The sequence below is a fragment of the Euphorbia lathyris genome, chromosome 1 (genome assembly GCF_963576675.1).
Source record: "Euphorbia lathyris chromosome 1, ddEupLath1.1, whole genome shotgun sequence".
Taxonomy (NCBI): Eukaryota; Viridiplantae; Streptophyta; class Magnoliopsida; order Malpighiales; family Euphorbiaceae; genus Euphorbia; species Euphorbia lathyris.
This window is the reverse complement of record NC_088910.1, coordinates 51,621,176-51,640,322: the sequence shown is the minus strand read 5'-3', so window position 1 is coordinate 51,640,322 and position 19,147 is coordinate 51,621,176. Positions and strand designations below refer to the sequence as shown.

Here is a 19,147-nt window from a genome sequence, read left to right as displayed (position 1 = left end):
ATCTTATGTCCTCCCTTTAATTCTTGAACATTCTCTTTTGTATAGAGAAAGAAATATGGATGCTCATTAATTAAGTGCTAGTTAAGCCGTGGTCAAGAAATATGTAATATTTTTATGAGAAAAACATCTACATTAGTTATTATGTACGAAATTCAATTTTTATTAACTCATTTCTCAATTAAAATCTGAAAAATAAAGAGGAAATACTATATTGTTTTTTTATAACGAAAGGACATTTTGAAAATTGAAAGCCTAGAGTTCGATACGGAGTAAGTACATCTTTATCTTAAAGTATTAGATAATTAATTATTTCACCAAAATGTCTATTTAAATACGACCTTACCAATAAATAAATGAATTATAATTTTATCCTATAGTAAGACATTTAATTCTATTACTTTTTAAATGTATATGTATATAATTGAATTGAAAAGCTATAATGGGACTACCATATTAATTTACAAGTTTAAAACGTTATTGTTTGATGTGTAATAATGGAAGCATTCTGGAAAATTATTATGCACTAATAACTTACCAAAATAGAAGTCATTGCATCGTTTTCTTTTACAGCATTTTGTTTCTTTATTTAGATAATATAAAATCGATTCATAAAAATTCCAAATAGATTGTCCATATCCAGATAAGCGGAAAATAAAAAAAAACATAATAATAGATTGTCCGAAAAAGATACTCTTACTACAAATAATTAAAAATCTAAAACAAGTAAATTACTATTAAAATTCTTTTTAACAGTTTTACCGTGCACAGTGTACAGCGAGAAGAAGCAAGCACAGCACAGCTTTACTTTAATTACTTTTACCCTTAATGAAGGAAAGAAAAGAAAAGAAACACACGTATGTAATAATTGCCACGTGTCGAGCCATATGGATCCCACTTCAACCAATGGAATTGAACCAGCCAGGAAGCGAACCGACCGACCGACCGAGCCAGGCTGCCTAACCAGACCAAAAATTTAGGGGCCTAACGTATTTTTTCTCTTTTCTCAGTCCACTTCGCTTCTGTTTAATTTTAATTTTCTTTTCTCTTTCCATTTTCTCTCTCTTCATGTAAAATTGTTGAATCCTAATTTTTTGTCAGAAAATTTCTCAAAATTCATGCCCATGATTTTTCGCCTTGATCCTTCCTTACTGTCACTTGGTTCCTCCTGCACACATTTTCACTTCTATTCATCTCGATATTTAACTTTCCCTTTCTCTTTCTAAATTTACATCGTTGTGCTGTGTTGGTTAGGATCAAATGTTGTGACATTTGTAAATTGAGCTGGATTTTTCTTTTTGATTATTGAAGAGGGTTTCGTTTTGAATTTTCGTTTGGTGTGGTTGTTTCTTGCTCATTGTCGTGGTTGATTTCTTCTATTTCCCCACCAACTTTTCTTCAACAAGGCTTCGGCATTTCTGAATGTTGGGAGAATATTTGCTGTATTTTGGGGTTGCTTGAGGTTACCGCTGGTTGATTTGGAGAATTTTGGGATCCTTTGTGATTTTGAGGTCAATCCTGATCTATTTGGTGGTATTATTAATCAACGGTTTGGATCCGATCGGGGGAGAAACAGCGCCATCAGATGGCGCTGTTCAGACGCTTTTTTTACCGGAAGCCGCCAGATCGGCTTCTCGAGATCTCCGAGAGAGTTTATGGTACCATTTTGCATTTTCATCCATTTCTTCTTTTTGGAAATTTTGGTTTTCTAAATTCTTTCAAATTCGGTGTTGAATGCGGGAGATTTTTGTCTCGTTTTCTCCTATCTTGCCTGCAGAAATTTGTTTCTGAAGCTGCATGTTTGCTTCCGAAACTCTATTATTTTTTTAGTAGTTCTTGTGAATTTAGGCTTAGCAACTTGATTATTGGCGTCTGAAATTCATTTTGAAAATTCCATGGTTCTTTTGTCAGTCTCGAAGATAACAAAGCCTTTTGGTTTATGTATTCTGAATTGCTTAATGCCGTTGAGCAATATTCTGAGCGTTCTTCTTGCTGCTATCAGCTCCCTTTTTCTTATGTTCATTAAGTTCACGTTTTTAGAATTTAAGCTTAGGGCACAAGTTGAATAATTATAATTGGGTAATTGGGTTTCAAGCAAATTTGATCATAATCACATGCTAACCACTACGAGACATTGGACTTCTGTATGCGTGCTCTGATATTCTTGTTTTTCTGCCTCTGACTGCCTCATTTCTCCTTTTTTCTTTCTTTTCTATTCAGTGTTTGATTGTTGCTTCTCCACCGACGTGCTGGAAGAAGATGAGTACAAAGTGTACTTGGGCGGCATTGTGGCACAGCTGCAGGACCATTTTCCTGATGCTTCTTTCATGGTGTTTAACTTCAGAGAAGGGGATAGGCGGAGCCAGATATCAGACATATTATCTCAATATGACATGACAGTTATGGATTATCCTCGACAATATGAAGGGTGTCCCATGCTTGCGTTGGAGATGATCCACCACTTCCTTCGATCTAGTGAAAGTTGGTTATCCTTGGAGGGCCAGCAAAATGTCTTGTTGATGCATTGCGAGAGAGGAGGATGGCCTGTGCTTGCATTCATGCTTGCAGGTCTTTTGTTGTACCGGAAACAGTATAGTGGGGAGCAGAAGACTCTTGAAATGGTCTACAAGCAAGCTCCGAAGGAACTGCTGCACCTTTTGACTCCTTTAAATCCACACCCTTCACAATTGAGATATCTTCAGTACATTTCTAGAAGAAATTTTGGTTCTGATTGGCCTCCGTCTGACATACCTTTAGTTTTAGATTGTTTGATCCTTAGGACCCTTCCCTTGTTTGAAGGGGGGAGGGGTTGTAGGCCACTTGTCCGTGTTTATGGTCAAGATGCATCAAAACCAGCCAATAGGACTTCTAAACTTCTCTTCTCGACTTCAAAGACAAAGAATGATGTCCGGCATTACCTACAGGTAACACCTACGTCAGTAAAAATGACAAGGATTTTGCTACATTGTATAACTTAATAAATTTTAACTGCAGGAAGAGTCTATGCTGGTGAAAATAGATGTTCATTGCCGGGTTCGGGGGGATGTTGTTCTTGAGTGCATCCATTTGGATGAAGATCTTGTTCGTGAAGAGATGATTTTCAGAGTAATGTTTCATACGGCGTTTGTTAGGGCCAATAATTTGACACTCTGTCGTGATGACATTGACACCCTTTGGGATTACAAGGACCATTTTCCTAAGGACTTTAAGGCGGAGGTAGGTTGTTGGTATTCTTTCACAGAACACTTTTTGTTTTTGAAGCAGGAGTTGAGTGCATACTCATATATGTATCAGGTACTTTTTTTGGATGCGGATGCCTTTGTGCCTATTCTCACCACAGTTGCAGCAAATGAAGATGGGCTGGATGCCTTAGTGCCTACTCTCACCACAGTTGCAGCAAATGAAGATGGGCTGGAGTGTGCTTCTCCGGAGGAATTTTTTGAGGCTGAAGAGATTTTCAGCAATGCAATTGATGCACATGAGGTAGTCAGTAATGTCATTGATTCACAAGAGATATTCAACAGTGTACTTGACGCACAGGAGGTCAGGAAGGATACTCAGATGGACCATGACAAAATATCAGTTGATAAAGAACGTAAAGAAGTATTTAGGGACACAATTACTGATCCGAATCTCAAGAAGGATGGAAAGATGGATTTTGGGGTTGATGCAGTGAAGGACATAGCTGTAGATGATGTCAAGTACAAGGTAGATGAGGTGGATCCTGATCTTCAAACAGTGAAAGACATAGCTGTGGATGATGGGGATATCAAGTTGGATTCTATGGTTGTTGCCGTTGATGTGTTGAGAAAAAATGATTTGAGAGAAAATGATTTGAAGGAACTGACTGTGGATGTGAGTGGAGAGCTAGAAGATATGGAAGATAAAGCTAATGGAGAAAACAATGCTACAAAGACATTGGAATCCATGCTTCCACCCTTAGAATTAAAGGTTGATGTTGGTAGACAAAAACCTGAGAAGTTATTTTCACATTCCCCCAGGAGGCAACCTACATTAAACATGAAACCTTCTGCAGATTCAACTGTAGTCAAACAAAAGTTTGTGCAGTCTCAGGGAGCTAATCAAAAAAATTCAACCCCAAATACTGTTCCTCGTTGGGTTCCACCTAGTAAAGCCCCTTTTGCTAATTCAGCTGTTATGGCCCGCCCCCCTTCTCGATATAATAGTGCACCCCCTGCTCTTGCTTTTTTGTCTTCTCCAAAGAATTCTAATGAGGATACTGATTTGAAGGTTTCTTCTGATAATGCTACTCCTGTTAATTTAACTTCATGTGAGCTTGTTTCCCCTCCTGCTGTGTCGCCACCCTTATTCTGCTCAACAAAAACTGAGCCTGTTTGCTCCCCTCCACCTCCACCTCCACCTCCACCTCCACCTTTTTCTAGCAATCCTCCAAAGCCTGTAGTTGCCCTTCCATCCCCACCCCCACCCCCGCCCCCGCCCCCACCTTTCATGTCATTTAGTAGGCAGAATGTTGAGATTATTCCACAGTATGTACCTTCCCCTCCCCCACCCACACAACATGTACCTCCCCCTCCCCCTCCAGCTCCATCTAATTGGCAAAATGTTGCAATGGTGTTGCCTCCTACACCCCCTCCCCCTCCTTGGAAAATTGTGTACAGTTCATCTATTTCTTCTTCAATTTCTAGTTGTCCGCCACCTCCATCACTTCCTAGTGCATCAAGAACTACAGAGGTTGGTGAAGTTGGAATTCCTAGTGGACTTCCACCTATGCGTCTAAATGTTCAACCTCCTCCACCATCACCTCAAATTCAAGGGGTTCCATCTCATTCTCATTCCCCACTACCCCATATGCTACCAGTACATGGAGCTCCCTCACCATCTCCATCAATGCCTTCTTCTGGTCTACCCCCACCTCCTCGGATGTTAGGAGCACCACCACCACCACCACCATCTCCTCTAGTGAGCAATGTTCCTCCACCACCTCCTCCTATGCATGAAACTCCACTTCCACCTCCGCCGCCACCACCACCAGGTTATGGAGCTCCACCTCCGCCACCGCCACCACCAGGTTATGGAGCTCCCCCTCCTCCGCCGCCACCACCACCGAGTTATGGAGCTCCCCCTCCGCCGCCTCCACCACCGAGTTATGGAGCTCCACCTCCGCCTCCGCCTCCACCGAGTTATGGAGCTCCGCCGCCGCCGCCGCCTCCACCGAGTTATGGAGCTCCGCCGCCGCCGCCGCCTCCACCGAGTTATGGAGCTCCTACTCCGCCGCCGCCTCCACCGAGTTATGGAGCTCCTACTCCGCCGCCGCCTCCACCGAGTTATGGAGCTCCTACTCCGCCGCCGCCTCCACCGAGTTATGGAGCTCCTACTCCGCCGCCGCCTCCGTCGGGTTATGGGGCTCCACCTCCGCCACCACCTCCGTCGGGTTATGGGGCTCCACCTCCACCACCACCTCCGTCGGGTTATGGGGCTCCACCTCCGCCGCCACCTCCGTCGGATCATGGGGCTCCTCCTCCGCCACCTCCACCAGGTTATGGGGCTCCTCCTCCGCCACCTCCACCGGGTTATGGGGCTCCTCCTCCGCCACCTCCCCCAGGGCTCGGAGGAGCTCCTCCTCCGCCACCTCCCCCAGGACGAGGAGGAGCTCCTCCTCCGCCACCTCCACTAGGGCTTGGAGGAGCTCCTCCTCCACCACCTGCCCCAGGGCGTGGAGGAGGCCCACCACCTCCACCCCCTCCAGGGGGTAATGTTCCTGGTCCTCCTGGTGCACCTAGACCTCCTGGTGGACCCCCTCCACCTCCAGGAGCTGCAGATCCAAGAGGAAGAGGACGTGGTGGTTTAACCCGTCAGAATGCTACAATGCAGAGAAGATCCTCCTTGAAGCCTCTACATTGGAGCAAGGTAACAAGAGCATTACAAGGAAGTTTGTGGGAGGAGCTGCAGAGACACGGGGATCCTCAAATGTATTGTAACTTCTCTTACCGTTTAAAGTTTGTAACTTGTAGTATGTTCATTGCAATTCTTACCTTAATTTCTAATGTTGCATCCGTTTGTAGTGGTGCACCAGAATTTGATGTGTCAGAACTAGAGACTCTTTTTTCTGCATCAGTGCCAAAGCCTGCTGATTCGGGAGCTAAAGGAAGACGCAAATCTGTGGGATCAAAAGCAGAAAAAGTCCAGCTGGTATCTCCTTTTGAAAATAGCATCTATAATTTACATTCTTGTATGGAGAATTTCTTACTGTCATGCCTTTTTTTGCTTTTGTCTCTTCTTTCTTGTCAATTTTTGTTTGCCTTCTATTATTAAGAAACTTCCATGAGAATATTTCTGTATGTTCCCTGTGGTATTGATTCAAATTTTGATATATAATGGATGATTCTTATTCTTTAATATTGTGCAAGTTCTTTCTCAAACTAATTCTGAAATTACATTGCAGGTTGACCTGAGGAGAGCTAATAACACTGAAATTATGCTCACCAAAGTCAAGATGCCACTGTCAGACATGATGGTATATTTATTTTTTAGTTGGATGTCTGATCTATGGCACATAAATGTTGTACCTGTACTTTGGAATGCAGATGTTTGTGTTTAAAATATATGCATGGGTTTGGTGTATTTCAATTTACTCTGCGTGAAGAATGTCATGTTCCTTAGCTGATGGAAAACCACCTTCAAGTCATTAGTTTTATTATGAGGCTTTCACCCTAGGAAGCACCGAACTTCTAGTAGGTTAATGTGCGAGTGTCGGAACGCACCCGACACTCCAAAATAAGTACCCCCTCTATTTTTTTTTAATACGCGGACATGGCTTCTGACTTAATTAAGTAGAATATAGAGGCTTTTGTTAAATAATTTTACCGAAAAGGGGTTGGTATATAAAAAAATAAAATAAAACCCTAATAAAAAAGATATCAAAATCTAAATAAAAGAATATAGCAGGCGCCCTTTTTTTGGTAGATTAAATAGTTTGAAGTATGTAATGTTTCTTGATGAATTAATGACTTAATATGGATGTTATTTATGGTTTATAATGACTTAGGAATGTTATATATATATATTTATTGTGTCCCTTTCGTACCCGTGTCTCATGTTTTTTAAAAATGCTGTTTTCCGCATTGGTACGAGTTCCTGTGTCAGTGCTTCCTAGGTTTCACCTGATCTCTTAGGCATTCTTTTAAGCCATTAGATCGAATGTGTCATGATGGATCAATGCCACCAGGTTTGTGATTTTTGTCAGCCTTAGATATGTTCTTTCCCCATCTTGTATTTTCATTTGTAATTGGTGATTCTGAGTTTTCCATATATTGGAGTTATGTGTGGTTTTCTAACGTGAAATTTGGACTTGATGAACTTGTGTTGCTTTTGGACTTGGTAAAAGAATAAAAGGTAGATGGAAGGAGCTAGTAATCTCAAGGTGCTTGGTATTGGACAATTTGATTTTTAATTTGAGTCTTAGCTAGTACGGGGTTAGTAATTAACAATCATATGTTCCCAGGGATGAGGGGATAAACAAGTTTGCATTTGGCTGTTGCTTCATTTCGATGGTTGTTTTTTAATCAAGATATAGGCTCACATGTCTTGTGTTCATATATATATATATATACATCTTTTTCTTTTGATCCTTTTCTGGTGTTTGATGGCCTATAGCTCCCAAATGGTGGCTCTTCCTTTTTCTTTGCTCTTATTTTCTGTCATTATTATTATAATTATCATTATTTCTTGGATTTGAGATTATATGTATCACATATAGCTTTTTGCCTGCCGCATGTTTACAGGCTGCAGTTCTAGCTATGGACGACTCTATATTAGATGCTGATCAAGTGGATAATCTTATAAAATTCTGTCCTACAAAGGAGGAAATGGAACTTCTCAAGGTGAATTTGAAGAAATTGTGATTCCATTTTACAATATGTCAGCTAATTCAAAAGTGATTTTGACCTTTTCTTGATTTTGAAGTTCACTAAATGTTTTATCTTGTGCCATTTTACTATAATAGGGATATACAGGCAACAAGGAGACCCTGGGAAAATGTGAACAGGTTAGCACATACCAAGCAGTTTTTTCTTTTCCTAAAAAATGAGCTTGCAAATTGCCAAACTGACATAACTTGATATGATATATAGTCACTTAAATATGAAAAAAAAATTTGTTTATTTTTTATTTTAACTTTTTTTGTTCAGTTCAAAATTCTAAAATGCAAGAATACTGGACAAACTTTTGTCAAGATGATATGATACTCTGACAAGGATAACTATTTCAGTAAGCATAAAGCAGTTCTACCCGAAAAGCCTCCTTAAAGAGAACACTTTTCATGGATAACTCATTTCACCCATTTTCTCTCGTTACCAGCTTCTGCTGTACTATTTCTTACAATGGTGAATCATCCTTATCAGGCTTAATGTTGCATAAGAATTTGACTGAAGACTTGAATAAAAGAACAAGATCTGAAATAAAAATGTGATCTATCTCATACTGGGCATGGTGGTTCATATATCACTTCCGTCTTTCTTGTTGTGCTATTTTCTTCCCTCCTGGGTGCATTACCATATAAATTGTGACATTACTATCATATATTAGACACTGTGGATGGGTGTGTTTGCTTGACGATTTTGGCTTTCTATTATCCTTGAATATTCTTTTCCTGGGTGGTCGATTTGTTACTTGTTAGGTTAAGTAGCGGGCTTTATGCTTTTAGTGTTCTTTCAAGGTGTTCTAATATAGTCATTGGACATCACTGTGTGTTTAGTAATTTAAAAAGGTAAAGATGGTTTGAGATCACTAGAAAAACGTGGGTTGGTTTATGAAAAGCAATGTACTTATCCACATTTTCAGGTTATTTACATAACTTAGTTCAGCTTGGTTCAGTCTTAAATATTTGATGGTTGGTTAATTTGGTTGATTGGTTCTGTAAGAAATTTATGCAAGAATTGATTACCAACTTTTGACCCCCAATCAGGTCTGTTATCTCAAGTGAAAAGTTAGAGAAATACAGTTAAATAAAGGCTAAAGAATAAATGATGGACCAGTTAAAAAGGAAAGTGATTATCTTTCAAAAGAATAATTAATCACCTTTTTATTGATCCAGGAGTTTTACATTTACTGACTGATCAGATCATGTTAGGAGTTGTGGAAATAGGCCAAAGAGCACGGATGTTGGAGTTCAATATATATATATATATATTTGAAACACAAACAGGAACTCATTAAACACAAAAGTCATTAGCATCAACTAGGGACGTGGGGATACAACATGTCTGTTCTCCCACAGTAGCAAGAGGAATTCATTAAACACAAAAGCATCAACATCAACTATGGATGTGGGGATACAACATGTCTTCTCCCACAGTAGCAAGAGACCCAGCCTGCTTTGCAAGCTTGTGGGCTAGCATTTCACGTAGCAAACACCACAGAAACATTGATAAGTTGTCACAACAGCTGTTTACAGTAAAAAACAAGGGTCTGAAAAGGGGAGCATCCTAAGCTGTTAACCTGAAGAGCAAGGAAACTAATTGACAATCAATTTCAATTATAACACCTCTTTATCCGTCATTTGAAAGCCAAATCAAACCCTCCTTAAGACCGAGGCACTCAGCATAGAGAGGATCAGTGATCCCATCCAATATACCTGAATGGGTCGAAACTAGAGAGCCATGGTGGTCCTTCAAAACACACCAAATGTAGCAATATCCTTGTGAGCTGAAAACCGCAACATCTACATTGCATTTAGGACGAGATGGAGGAGGCAGTACCCAAGAAGACCCTGAGGCAGAAGATTGTGAACAACCTGAGCACTGGTGGACTGAAAATGCAGATCTGCAACATGAGAAGCAGCAGAAGACTCATCCAACCGAGCTGAAAGTTGTGAAGATAACCATTAGGAAAGGAAGCTGGTAACCACGGAAGAGCTGCACTGCATTCTTTGAGAGATTGGACCAGACCTTATCATTCCAACCTGTCCAAATACTCCAAAGCAGAGTCAAAGCTTCCTGTTTACAATCTGAATATTATATGCATAAGTACACATGCTTGTATATATATATATATATATATATATATATATATGTACACTACGTGTGTGTGTGCAGTTAAGCATTCTACATTTTGAGTGGGGCAGTGGAGGTAAAAAGGATAAACTAACATGGATAGTTATTACACTGATCTAAGAGGGAAGTTTGAACTTCTGTTAGTAATCTTATTTACAATGCAGTCCCCATTAATGATTAGAACAAGCTAGTGTCTATTATGGTTGTATACCACAGTATAGTTAGAAAGTGTAATACATTTGGAGGTTGGATAGTGTATAGCATGACAGTCTTGGGACAAGGGGGAGGCAGAAAGAGGGATAAGATGAAATTCTGATATCTATCTGACTTCACATTACCTCTTCATCTGTTGATTTGATTGCTAGAAATTAGGTTGTGAAGGGCATTTGATTTCAACCTTACAATAGTACTTAATTTAATGAATCTGTAGATTAAGATCTCAATTTTATTTTTATTATTTTTATTTTTATTTTATTTTTCCACAAGGCATCATCATGTTCTTGTAAGTTATTGCATTTTTAGTGCGCTGGATAACCTGAATATTATTTCCATAACTTATTGGAACAAAGAATTATTTTTTATTCCTATGTCTTTTTGATATGCAGTATTTTCTGGAGCTGATGAAAGTGCCTCGTGTAGAGTCGAAATTGAGAGTATTTTCTTTCAAGATTCAGTTCGGCTCTCAGGTTTGGGGGTATCTGCATTGTTAGTCTGATTTTGATAAATTATTAATTCTCTTAAGTTATTTCCTGCCCCTCTTTTATTGATGCTATCTTAATTTTGGCCTCTTTTTCAGATATCAGAATTTAGGAAGAGCTTAAACACAATGAACTCTGCATGTATTGAGGTATGCCACTGACGATGCCGATTAACAACCTTGTTCTGCAGGATCTTGCTTTCTGTTTCACTCAATTGCCTTGTCTTTTGGTTAGGTTCGGAATTCTGCCAAGTTGAAGGAAATTATGAAGAAGATTCTATATTTAGGGAATGTTTTGAACCAAGGAACTGCAAGGGGTAATAAATTGTTAAGCCAGGGGCGAATTGTTGATTTGTATACTTCTGCGACACTTAGATATCCAAATTGGAAACTCTGTTCATTTACTTGCCCTTATTTATGTGCTCTATTGAATACTGTATACTTTGATAAAAATAACGGTGTGCTATACAAGTCATGTAATTTATTTGATTAGTTTGATTTGGGCATTGTTTCAGTTCATATAGTTTTACAATTTCATTCCAGATTAGTTTGCTAAATGCATGAGTTATTGTCTTTAGTTGGTTGCTTGATGTTATTGAAATATGTCTGAGAACTGGAGGTTTGATTTTGCTCTGTATGCACTACATTATGCCTGCCATAAGACTGTTCCTTTATCATCTTTGTGTTTTAAGTTCTAGGGTTTCACTTGTCACTTCTTTTAATATGCTGTTGACCTGCCTTTTAAAAATGCTCAAGAGCTTGTTGACTTTTCATAAATGTTCATAAAATGTTTTTGTCATCACGATTTTGCAATTTATATAAAGAATTGAATGCATCATATTTTGTGTAGGCTCAGCAGTTGGATTCAAGTTGGACAGTCTTTTGAAACTCACAGATACACGTGCTATTAACAACAAGATAACACTTATGCATTACCTTTGCAAGGTATGCTATTTTTTTTTTTTATTTCTAACTGCTTCCGAAATATAGTTCTTTTGACGAATTGTTTTTGGCTACAATTGTGGATGTGGTCAAAGTTGCAGTAAACTAAAGATATTTAAATTTATTTTTGCATTTCTGAGTTTGATTAAGGGAAATATATGAAGTTGGGGACTGTCAGTTTGACCATATTCTTTTGTAGTTTGATATAGAGAATAATTTCACGGGTTTCTTAATGTATCTGTGTTGGATTGAAACAAGCCATTGATTGTGGTTGGATTGGCATGCCTCCACTTTTTGGAGGCGGGAATCGGCTTTAAAAATGTAGTTCCTGCAAATAAAAAAAAATTCTCCTCTAAACAGACGAGGATTGGAATAGACAGGTTTTCAGAAATTTGTTTTCAGTTGTTGAATGCCAGTTCGCTAGATGCAAAATGTGATGGATTTAAATGCTCAAAAATCTTCTGAAGGTGTCATTTCTATAGGACATCACTTTGATGTTTGGGTGTTATTTGAAGTACCTTTGGCGACAACAAGATCTTATTCTCGTCTCATTTGTAACAAAATCAAGTGATAAATACTCGATTTTGCTTCTGTAGTTGATTTTAAATGCTGGGTTCTAACCCCTCAATACACCCTTCTTTCAAATCTACTGCAAGTCAAACAAAGTTGTTCACACAGAGATTGGCAGTACTTGTTTTTCAAAGTACTAAATGTGGTGAATGCTGATTTATTTTATTGAATTCCCTCTGAACCAGAGGTGTCTTCTGTGCTGTAACTTGCTGATTCCGCAGGGCTATTAATATTCTTCAGTTTGTGTTATTCTATCAGCTTTGTTGGTTGGTGCCAGTCTATTTTGCCATAAGTCCAATATTGAGGCAGTTTCCTGTATGTTTTCACTCTCAGGTACTTGCTGATAGGTCACCAACTCTTCTAGATTTTCACCTGGACCTCACAAGTCTGGAAGTTGCAACCAAGGTCCGATCCTCTTTTAGTTGATAAGAGTTGGAGATTATCTTTGAACTAGTTTATATTGGAGCTTTTGTTGCTTGCAGATACAATTGAAATCCTTAGCAGAAGAAATGCAGGCTATAATTAAGGGACTGGAAAAGGTGAAACAGGAGCTGGCAGCATCGGAAAATGATGGTCCTGTGTCTGATGTTTTCCGGAAGGTACTAACTAACTTTGTTCTGTAAGAGTTTGTTATGTTGGTCATGATATATGTAATTTCTGTCTGCACTAGATGTATATTGAAGCTTAACATTGGTATCAATTTGATAGAAACTCAAATACCAAGATGAAAATAGAAAAGAGAAATGTTGATATATATTGATATATAAAAGATAAACAATGATAAACAATGGATAGAACGGATGTTCTAATCCCCCAGGAGAAACCTCCTCCCTCTCTACTAGGTAGAGCCACAGCAATGAGCAGCCAAACAACAATGTAAAACCTCCTTACCTTCTCCCTTCCCTAACCCTTCCTTATGTACTAATCACTCATACCCTAGACACATGTCAATCTTATACCCAAAATACCCTTATCCCATACACCTCACCCCTTCCAGAATATTCCTACTACGGACTAGACTATTCTCTATCATTACCCACCCCTTCAAACAGTCTTGTCCTCAAGACTGGAGTCAAGAGGAATGTTTGTTGAATGTAGAACCCTCTTTTAATCTTCCATGCAATCAGCCATTGAAACACTGTTGTTCCTTGCAGTAATAAGGAAACAGAAACTTCCAGACTGTAAAAAAGCGATTCGGTCTGTTGCTTATTGACGACAACCAGAAGACCATCATCAACTAATTGCATAGTGTGAGTGAGTCTTAATGTTGCCGAAATGGAAGTATTAAGTGACAATCCACCCTGCTTTCTAATCCAGCATGTATACTCTTCTTCAACAACCTGGTGAGCTTGGTTAGCATCATCAAGAACCTGTGTACGGAAGAATTCAGTAATATTGCCAGTTCCTAAAGTATTTAGGACCGCCAAACCCTTATCTTCTGGAAGTCTAATTTCTTCATTAGAAATGATTCGTAATAAGATGGCTAGGCTATGAGTTGGAACATCCATAAGAGGAACTCTAGAATTCCGATTGATTCTTTGTCTTGGATGATTGATTCTTTGTCTTTGGTTATTTGGACAAAAAAATTCTAGAACATAGGTCAGATGCTTAGGAGAGGAAGCAACACTAATGAGATAATTTTTGGGCTGGGTTTGATTAGTGGTTCTTCTGGGTAGGCTGTTTTGATATGAGTCTGTAGAAATTTCATTCCACTTGAAAGAGGGTGAAAAAATGGTGGGACCTATGGATTTTTCATGCAACCTATGTGCTCCACTACTAACATTAATCAAAATCCTAACTCCTACTTGACAATTAGAAATCAGGTTTTCCAACTTCTTCAAAATGAATTCATGGCTAACCCTTGTACCCACCAAAAATAAAATAGCTTTACCGGCTGATAGGTGGATGAGCCTTAAACCCTCGTCTCTCATTGCCAGATTTGTAATCACCAAATTATAAAAATGGCCATCATCCTTTTCAATGCTCCTACAAGGAATGTAGCCCACGACAAAGTCTCCTTCATCTATACCATCTTCCAAATTCTTTTGACGCAACTGGGGAACTCTGCAAATTGACTTGATACTCTGTTTTGGGTAACATAAAACAGAGTAAAATTGCCTTGGATTGGTACTCTTGGATTGAGAGTCCTCTACCCTCATTTTGAACCGCCAGTATCGGAGATAGGTGGGCTGGTTTCTATGGGTCTCTTAAACGGTGCGTTTAGGCCTCCCAACTTAATTGTTACATGATAACAGGTCCATATCACATTTGCCAAGTCACCTGTAAACCTTCTTTCTACACAGGATGAAATCATATCCTCAATCTGCGTTATTGGTGTCCACCACCGCCTAAGAGGTTCATCAGAAACAATGCATCGTACCTTTTCCTGTCGGTTTCCATTATCGTTGGCGTTTCGTTGTTCATCACCCTTGTGAATCCAGTGAACTTCTCCCATCCCCTGTTTTAACCGTATCATCTGTTGTCGCTCCGATTTTGGCTGCGTAGCGAGACTGACACTTTGCTTCATACTTGCTGCTTCTGTCAAAGCGTCACCAAAAATTTGAAGGGTCCTCTGTTTTGGGGGACCAAAAACAGAGAGATTTTGATGTGCGAGAGCGTTATATGAAGCGGCGGTGCTTTTACACTGAAATTGCTCCACTTCCTTCTTTTGTGGGTTATCTTGACCCATGTTGTTAGAAGGCCCAGCCCATATAACTATAGGAATAGCTTGACCTAATAATTTTTGTTCTGCCTCTGGTGACATGTCAAACTTTTTTGCTGGGTGCTTTCTTGCAAATGTACTCCCTTGAAACCCTTCAAGAGCAAACTCTGTCTGGGATTGCTGGTATTTCCATGAACAGTATTTCGCATCTTTTCCTTCATCAGGATGAAGGGCAATAGGAGAGATATATTCATCCACAACCAAATCTTTCTTCTCCCGCGTGCTTGTCCATAACACTAAGTGTCTAAATTCCCTCTGAAATTCAGTGAGGGATTCACTGAACTGCTTAACCTTCATTTCTAATTCATCCATGCTATCTTGCAACCCATCAATGCTATCTTGCCAACCATCTAATCTCTTGTCAAGGACGCTGAACCGAGTTTCTACCCATGTCTCCATTCTTGAGCCTTTTTCCATCCGGCAGGTCGGACCAATGATAGAAACTCAAATACCAAGATGAAAATAGAAAAGAGAAATGTTGATATATATTGATATATAAAAGATAAACAATGATAAACAATGGATAGAACGGATGTTCTAATCCCCCCAGGAGAAACCTCCTCCCTCTCTACTAGGTAGAGCCACAGCAATGAGCAGCCAAACAACAATGTAAAACCTCCTTACCTTCTCCCTTCCCTAACCCTTCCTTATGTACTAATCACTCATACCCTAGACACATGTCCTAATATCTTATACCCAAAATACCCTTATCCCATACACCTCACCCCTTCCAGAATATTCCTACTACGGACTAGACTATTCTCTATCTGTGTCTGATGTTTTCCGGAAGGTACTAACTAACTTTTTTCTGTAAGAGTTTGTTATGTTGGTCATGATATATGTAATTTCTGTCTGCACTAGATGTATATTGAAGCTTAACATTGGTATCAATTTATAACTATTGTTGACTCGATGGGCTTTGAGTCTCCATGGCAATTTTTTTATTCTCTCTCTCTCTCTTGCTCTCTCTCTCTCTCTCTCGTTTAGAATATGCTCATGTTTTTTTTACTGGATATATTTGTTCAACTTTTCTTCCTCAATAATAATTGAAACTCGGCTAAACCTTTTTAGTGAGAATGTGATTTCTATTTTTGTTTCGTTGATAAGAGCGGAGATTGTCTGCAGCCACTTGTTGGCCTTCTCTACTTCCTTGTTGAATGGCTCTGTGAGAACCTCATTAAAAGAACAGAACTGATCAGATTGCAGAATCATATCCTGTGTACCATCAGTTCAAGATGGCAGCTACAAGTGATGTAACTTATATAATTAAGAGATAACTGGTTTAAAATGTAATGATTTTAAATTTTCATAGTTTTCATTTGACGACACTCTTGTCAGGAATAGTAACTAAATTTTTGGATTTTGTTGTCTTCAGATTTGCTTTCTTGTTCATGTATGGAGTGCACTGACATTTCTTTTTCTTTTGAACATGTAGACATTGAAAGGATTCATTTCTGTTTCTGAGTCAGAGGTGGCATCTGTGACAAATTTGTATTCTGTTGTGGTAATTTGCCTGCTCTTCGTTTTCAAATTATCTTCTGTAACTCGGTATTTCATTATTATCCCATCCTAAATATTATTGTATGGTGAACAGGGTAGAAATGCGGATGCACTTGCACACTATTTTGGTGAGGATCCAAACAAATGCCCATTTGAGCAAGGTAAGTTGTGTATCAGATGTCTCTAATTTTGTGGCCTTTAACTTTCAAGGGTTGCCTATGTTAGCACGTGGCTTTGTTTTGTCATAATAGCTTAGCCTTGGTTTATCATTTTTGTGGATGAGAACCGTGATACCCTGGTCCTTCATGTTGTGCAGTTACTACAACTCTACTAAATTTTGTGAGGTTGTTTCGAAAAGCACATGAAGAAAATTTGAAACAGGCTGACTTGGAAAGAAAGAAAGCTGAGAAGGAGGCCGACATGGAGAAGGCTTTGGAGAAGGCTAAGGGAGTAAATGTTACAAAGAAGGGTGTGAAATAGCAGTCAATTGATCTCTTACTTCCCGAAATTGTGGTTTGAGCTCCCACCATGCACCAGCATTGCGCCTTGATATGTTTTTGCAAATGGAGGAAAATTTTCTGCTGGTGATTGGTGAAAAGTCATCCAATCCTTGGGTGCAACATCATTGATTGTAGTGTGAAATAAGCCTAAAAAAGACAGGATAGGCAAGGCTGGCTCATGAGGTGATAGAGGCAAGGTTTAAAAGAAGTTAGTCCTTGAGGCTTGTGGAGCTTAAATCATACAGGAGGCAAATCGGATCAGCCGGTAATGAAAAACGACTGTCGATGAGTTTAACATGGTAGATATAATATGGATCATAATGGCGCCGATGTGAATAGATATAACACGGATCATGAAGTTGCCCATTTGGGTGGCTATATGTTTTGGTGCAACAAATTATGAAAGATGATGATGGACAGTGTTTCGTTCGGAATCTTTTTTGGATTTGGTCCAATGCTTTGCCTCGATAGGCAGAGCGGATTCCTCGGAGTAATGTAAAGCACAAAGCTTCAGTGTACCATGAAAAACATGTACAAAGCTCTAACCCTTCCCTAACCTTAGATTCAATTCTTTAATGTAAAATGTAGGCTTTTTTCCTGTGTTATTTAGTTTTGTTGCTAATTCAAATTTTGACCTAACCCATCCCCAAGAATGTTGTATAGGTATTCAGGTTCAGATAGGGTGATATAATAGAAGAGGGGTTGCTTTTCATGTAAATGTAATATAAAATTTGAAATATGGGTTTCAGATTGATAACTTCTTGTATCCTCACTTTTAAATTTTTCTAGTATCCCACTTGTGCACTCTCGGAAAAAAACACATCAGATGACTTTTAGTGCTTTGAGTGATTAAGACATACCGATTCACGAGTTTTCTCATATTTTGTTTATATTTTTATATTTATCATTAGTGAGATGCGAGTTATTCAATAATAAATTATTAATAAAAAAAATGAAATAAAGAGATAGAAGCTCTTCGATAATAGAGAGGATAAGGAATCAATAAGAAGTGGTTGGAGTTGGTTTTAACTCTTTTTAAATTTTAATTTAAAGAGTTTAATTAAGAGGGTGTTGGAGATATTCTTATAATTTTTGGAAAGTGCCGATTTATTCTTAATGTATGAAATGATATAATTTTACTTTCGGTGTTGTCAAATAAGATTAGTTTTATTCGTATTTAGTAAAAAGTTTAAACGGACTTATCTGATAGTGATTTGACTGTCACATCAAATCTAACCAATCTTTGAAACAAATTTATTGATGAATTGATGTAGTTTTTGTTAAATTGATATAGTTTTCTGTATTTTGTATTTAGGTAGTTTTTTTTTTTTTTTAAGAGTACAACATTTCTTTTGAAGACTATTATTTATTATTATTATTAGTATCTTTTTCTTGATAGAGAGTTGATTATTAATTTCATGCAAGTGATATGAAGCAATTTATGGGAAAGTATGCAACTGAATGCCATAAAAATCGTGTGGTTTTATAACATTCCTGATTTTCTGTTCGGAAAATATGCAACTGAATGCCATAAAATTGTGGTTTGATTATACTCTATACGTTTCATAATAATTGTCGTTTTGAGGAAAATTTTTTATTTCAAATTATTTGACGTTTTACACTTTTCAAGGAGCATTAAATGTGTTTTTTTCCAACTTTGTCCTCATATAATAAGAAAAAGAAATTTGCAGAGAAATTTAAGCATTAATTGCAAGAGGGTAATAAGGTAATGTTTAACTACTTTTTAGGCTAATTAATAGGTTTCTTAATATGTATTTAGAAACCTTAAAAGACAATTAAAATGAAACAGAGGGAAGTATTTCTCAGATTTTTTTTTTTTTTTCAAACGTTCATTACTATTTTCTACATTTCTTTGACTATGCGAATTCTCAGTGAAGGATGGTATTAAAAAGTTCTTTTGTTTTATGAACTCTAAAAAGTTGTTAGTTTATATTAAATGGTCAAGACTGAATTACTGTATTTAGTAAGACTTGGAATTATTTAATTTATACAATCTGATTGCTTCTAAACAATGGATTCAATATAGTTTTTAAATTCCAATATAATGGTAAATTTGGAAAAAATAATAATATAAATGACTTAATAAATAAGGGGTTTTTATAAATTTATAGTGTATTGTTAAATTTGTTTAAAGTCGTATATTGAATACTTGAACTTGTTTATAGTA

At 38.1% G+C, this 19,147-nt stretch overlaps 1 protein-coding gene across 3 annotated transcripts; it reads left to right on the top strand.

The window, feature by feature from the left end:
* The first annotated feature begins 1,016 nt into the window (after nucleotides 1-1,016).
* LOC136232571 (formin-like protein 20) lies at nucleotides 1,017-17,816 on the top strand. 3 transcript variants are annotated; one of them, XM_066021799.1, is made up of 17 exons: nucleotides 1,017-1,655; nucleotides 2,218-2,921; nucleotides 2,992-3,213; nucleotides 3,292-5,948; nucleotides 6,042-6,168; nucleotides 6,422-6,493; nucleotides 7,761-7,859; nucleotides 7,982-8,023; nucleotides 10,634-10,714; nucleotides 10,825-10,875; nucleotides 10,961-11,042; nucleotides 11,576-11,670; nucleotides 12,571-12,642; nucleotides 12,720-12,836; nucleotides 16,395-16,463; nucleotides 16,554-16,620; nucleotides 16,776-17,816. In XM_066021799.1, exons 1-17 carry the CDS (start codon nucleotides 1,583-1,585, stop codon nucleotides 16,937-16,939), a joined length of 4,794 nt encoding a protein of 1,597 aa, XP_065877871.1. In that variant the 5' UTR covers nucleotides 1,017-1,582; the 3' UTR covers nucleotides 16,940-17,816. The 3 variants fall into 3 exon arrangements, 1 of the variants encoding a protein (XP_065877871.1); XR_010690553.1 differs by lacking the exons at nucleotides 12,571-12,642; nucleotides 12,720-12,836; nucleotides 16,395-16,463; nucleotides 16,554-16,620; nucleotides 16,776-17,816 and having other exon boundaries at nucleotides 10,634-10,722; nucleotides 11,576-11,632; XR_010690552.1 differs by lacking the exons at nucleotides 12,571-12,642; nucleotides 12,720-12,836; nucleotides 16,395-16,463; nucleotides 16,554-16,620; nucleotides 16,776-17,816 and having other exon boundaries at nucleotides 10,634-10,733; nucleotides 11,576-11,632.
* The last annotated feature ends 1,331 nt before the right edge of the window (nucleotides 17,817-19,147 follow it).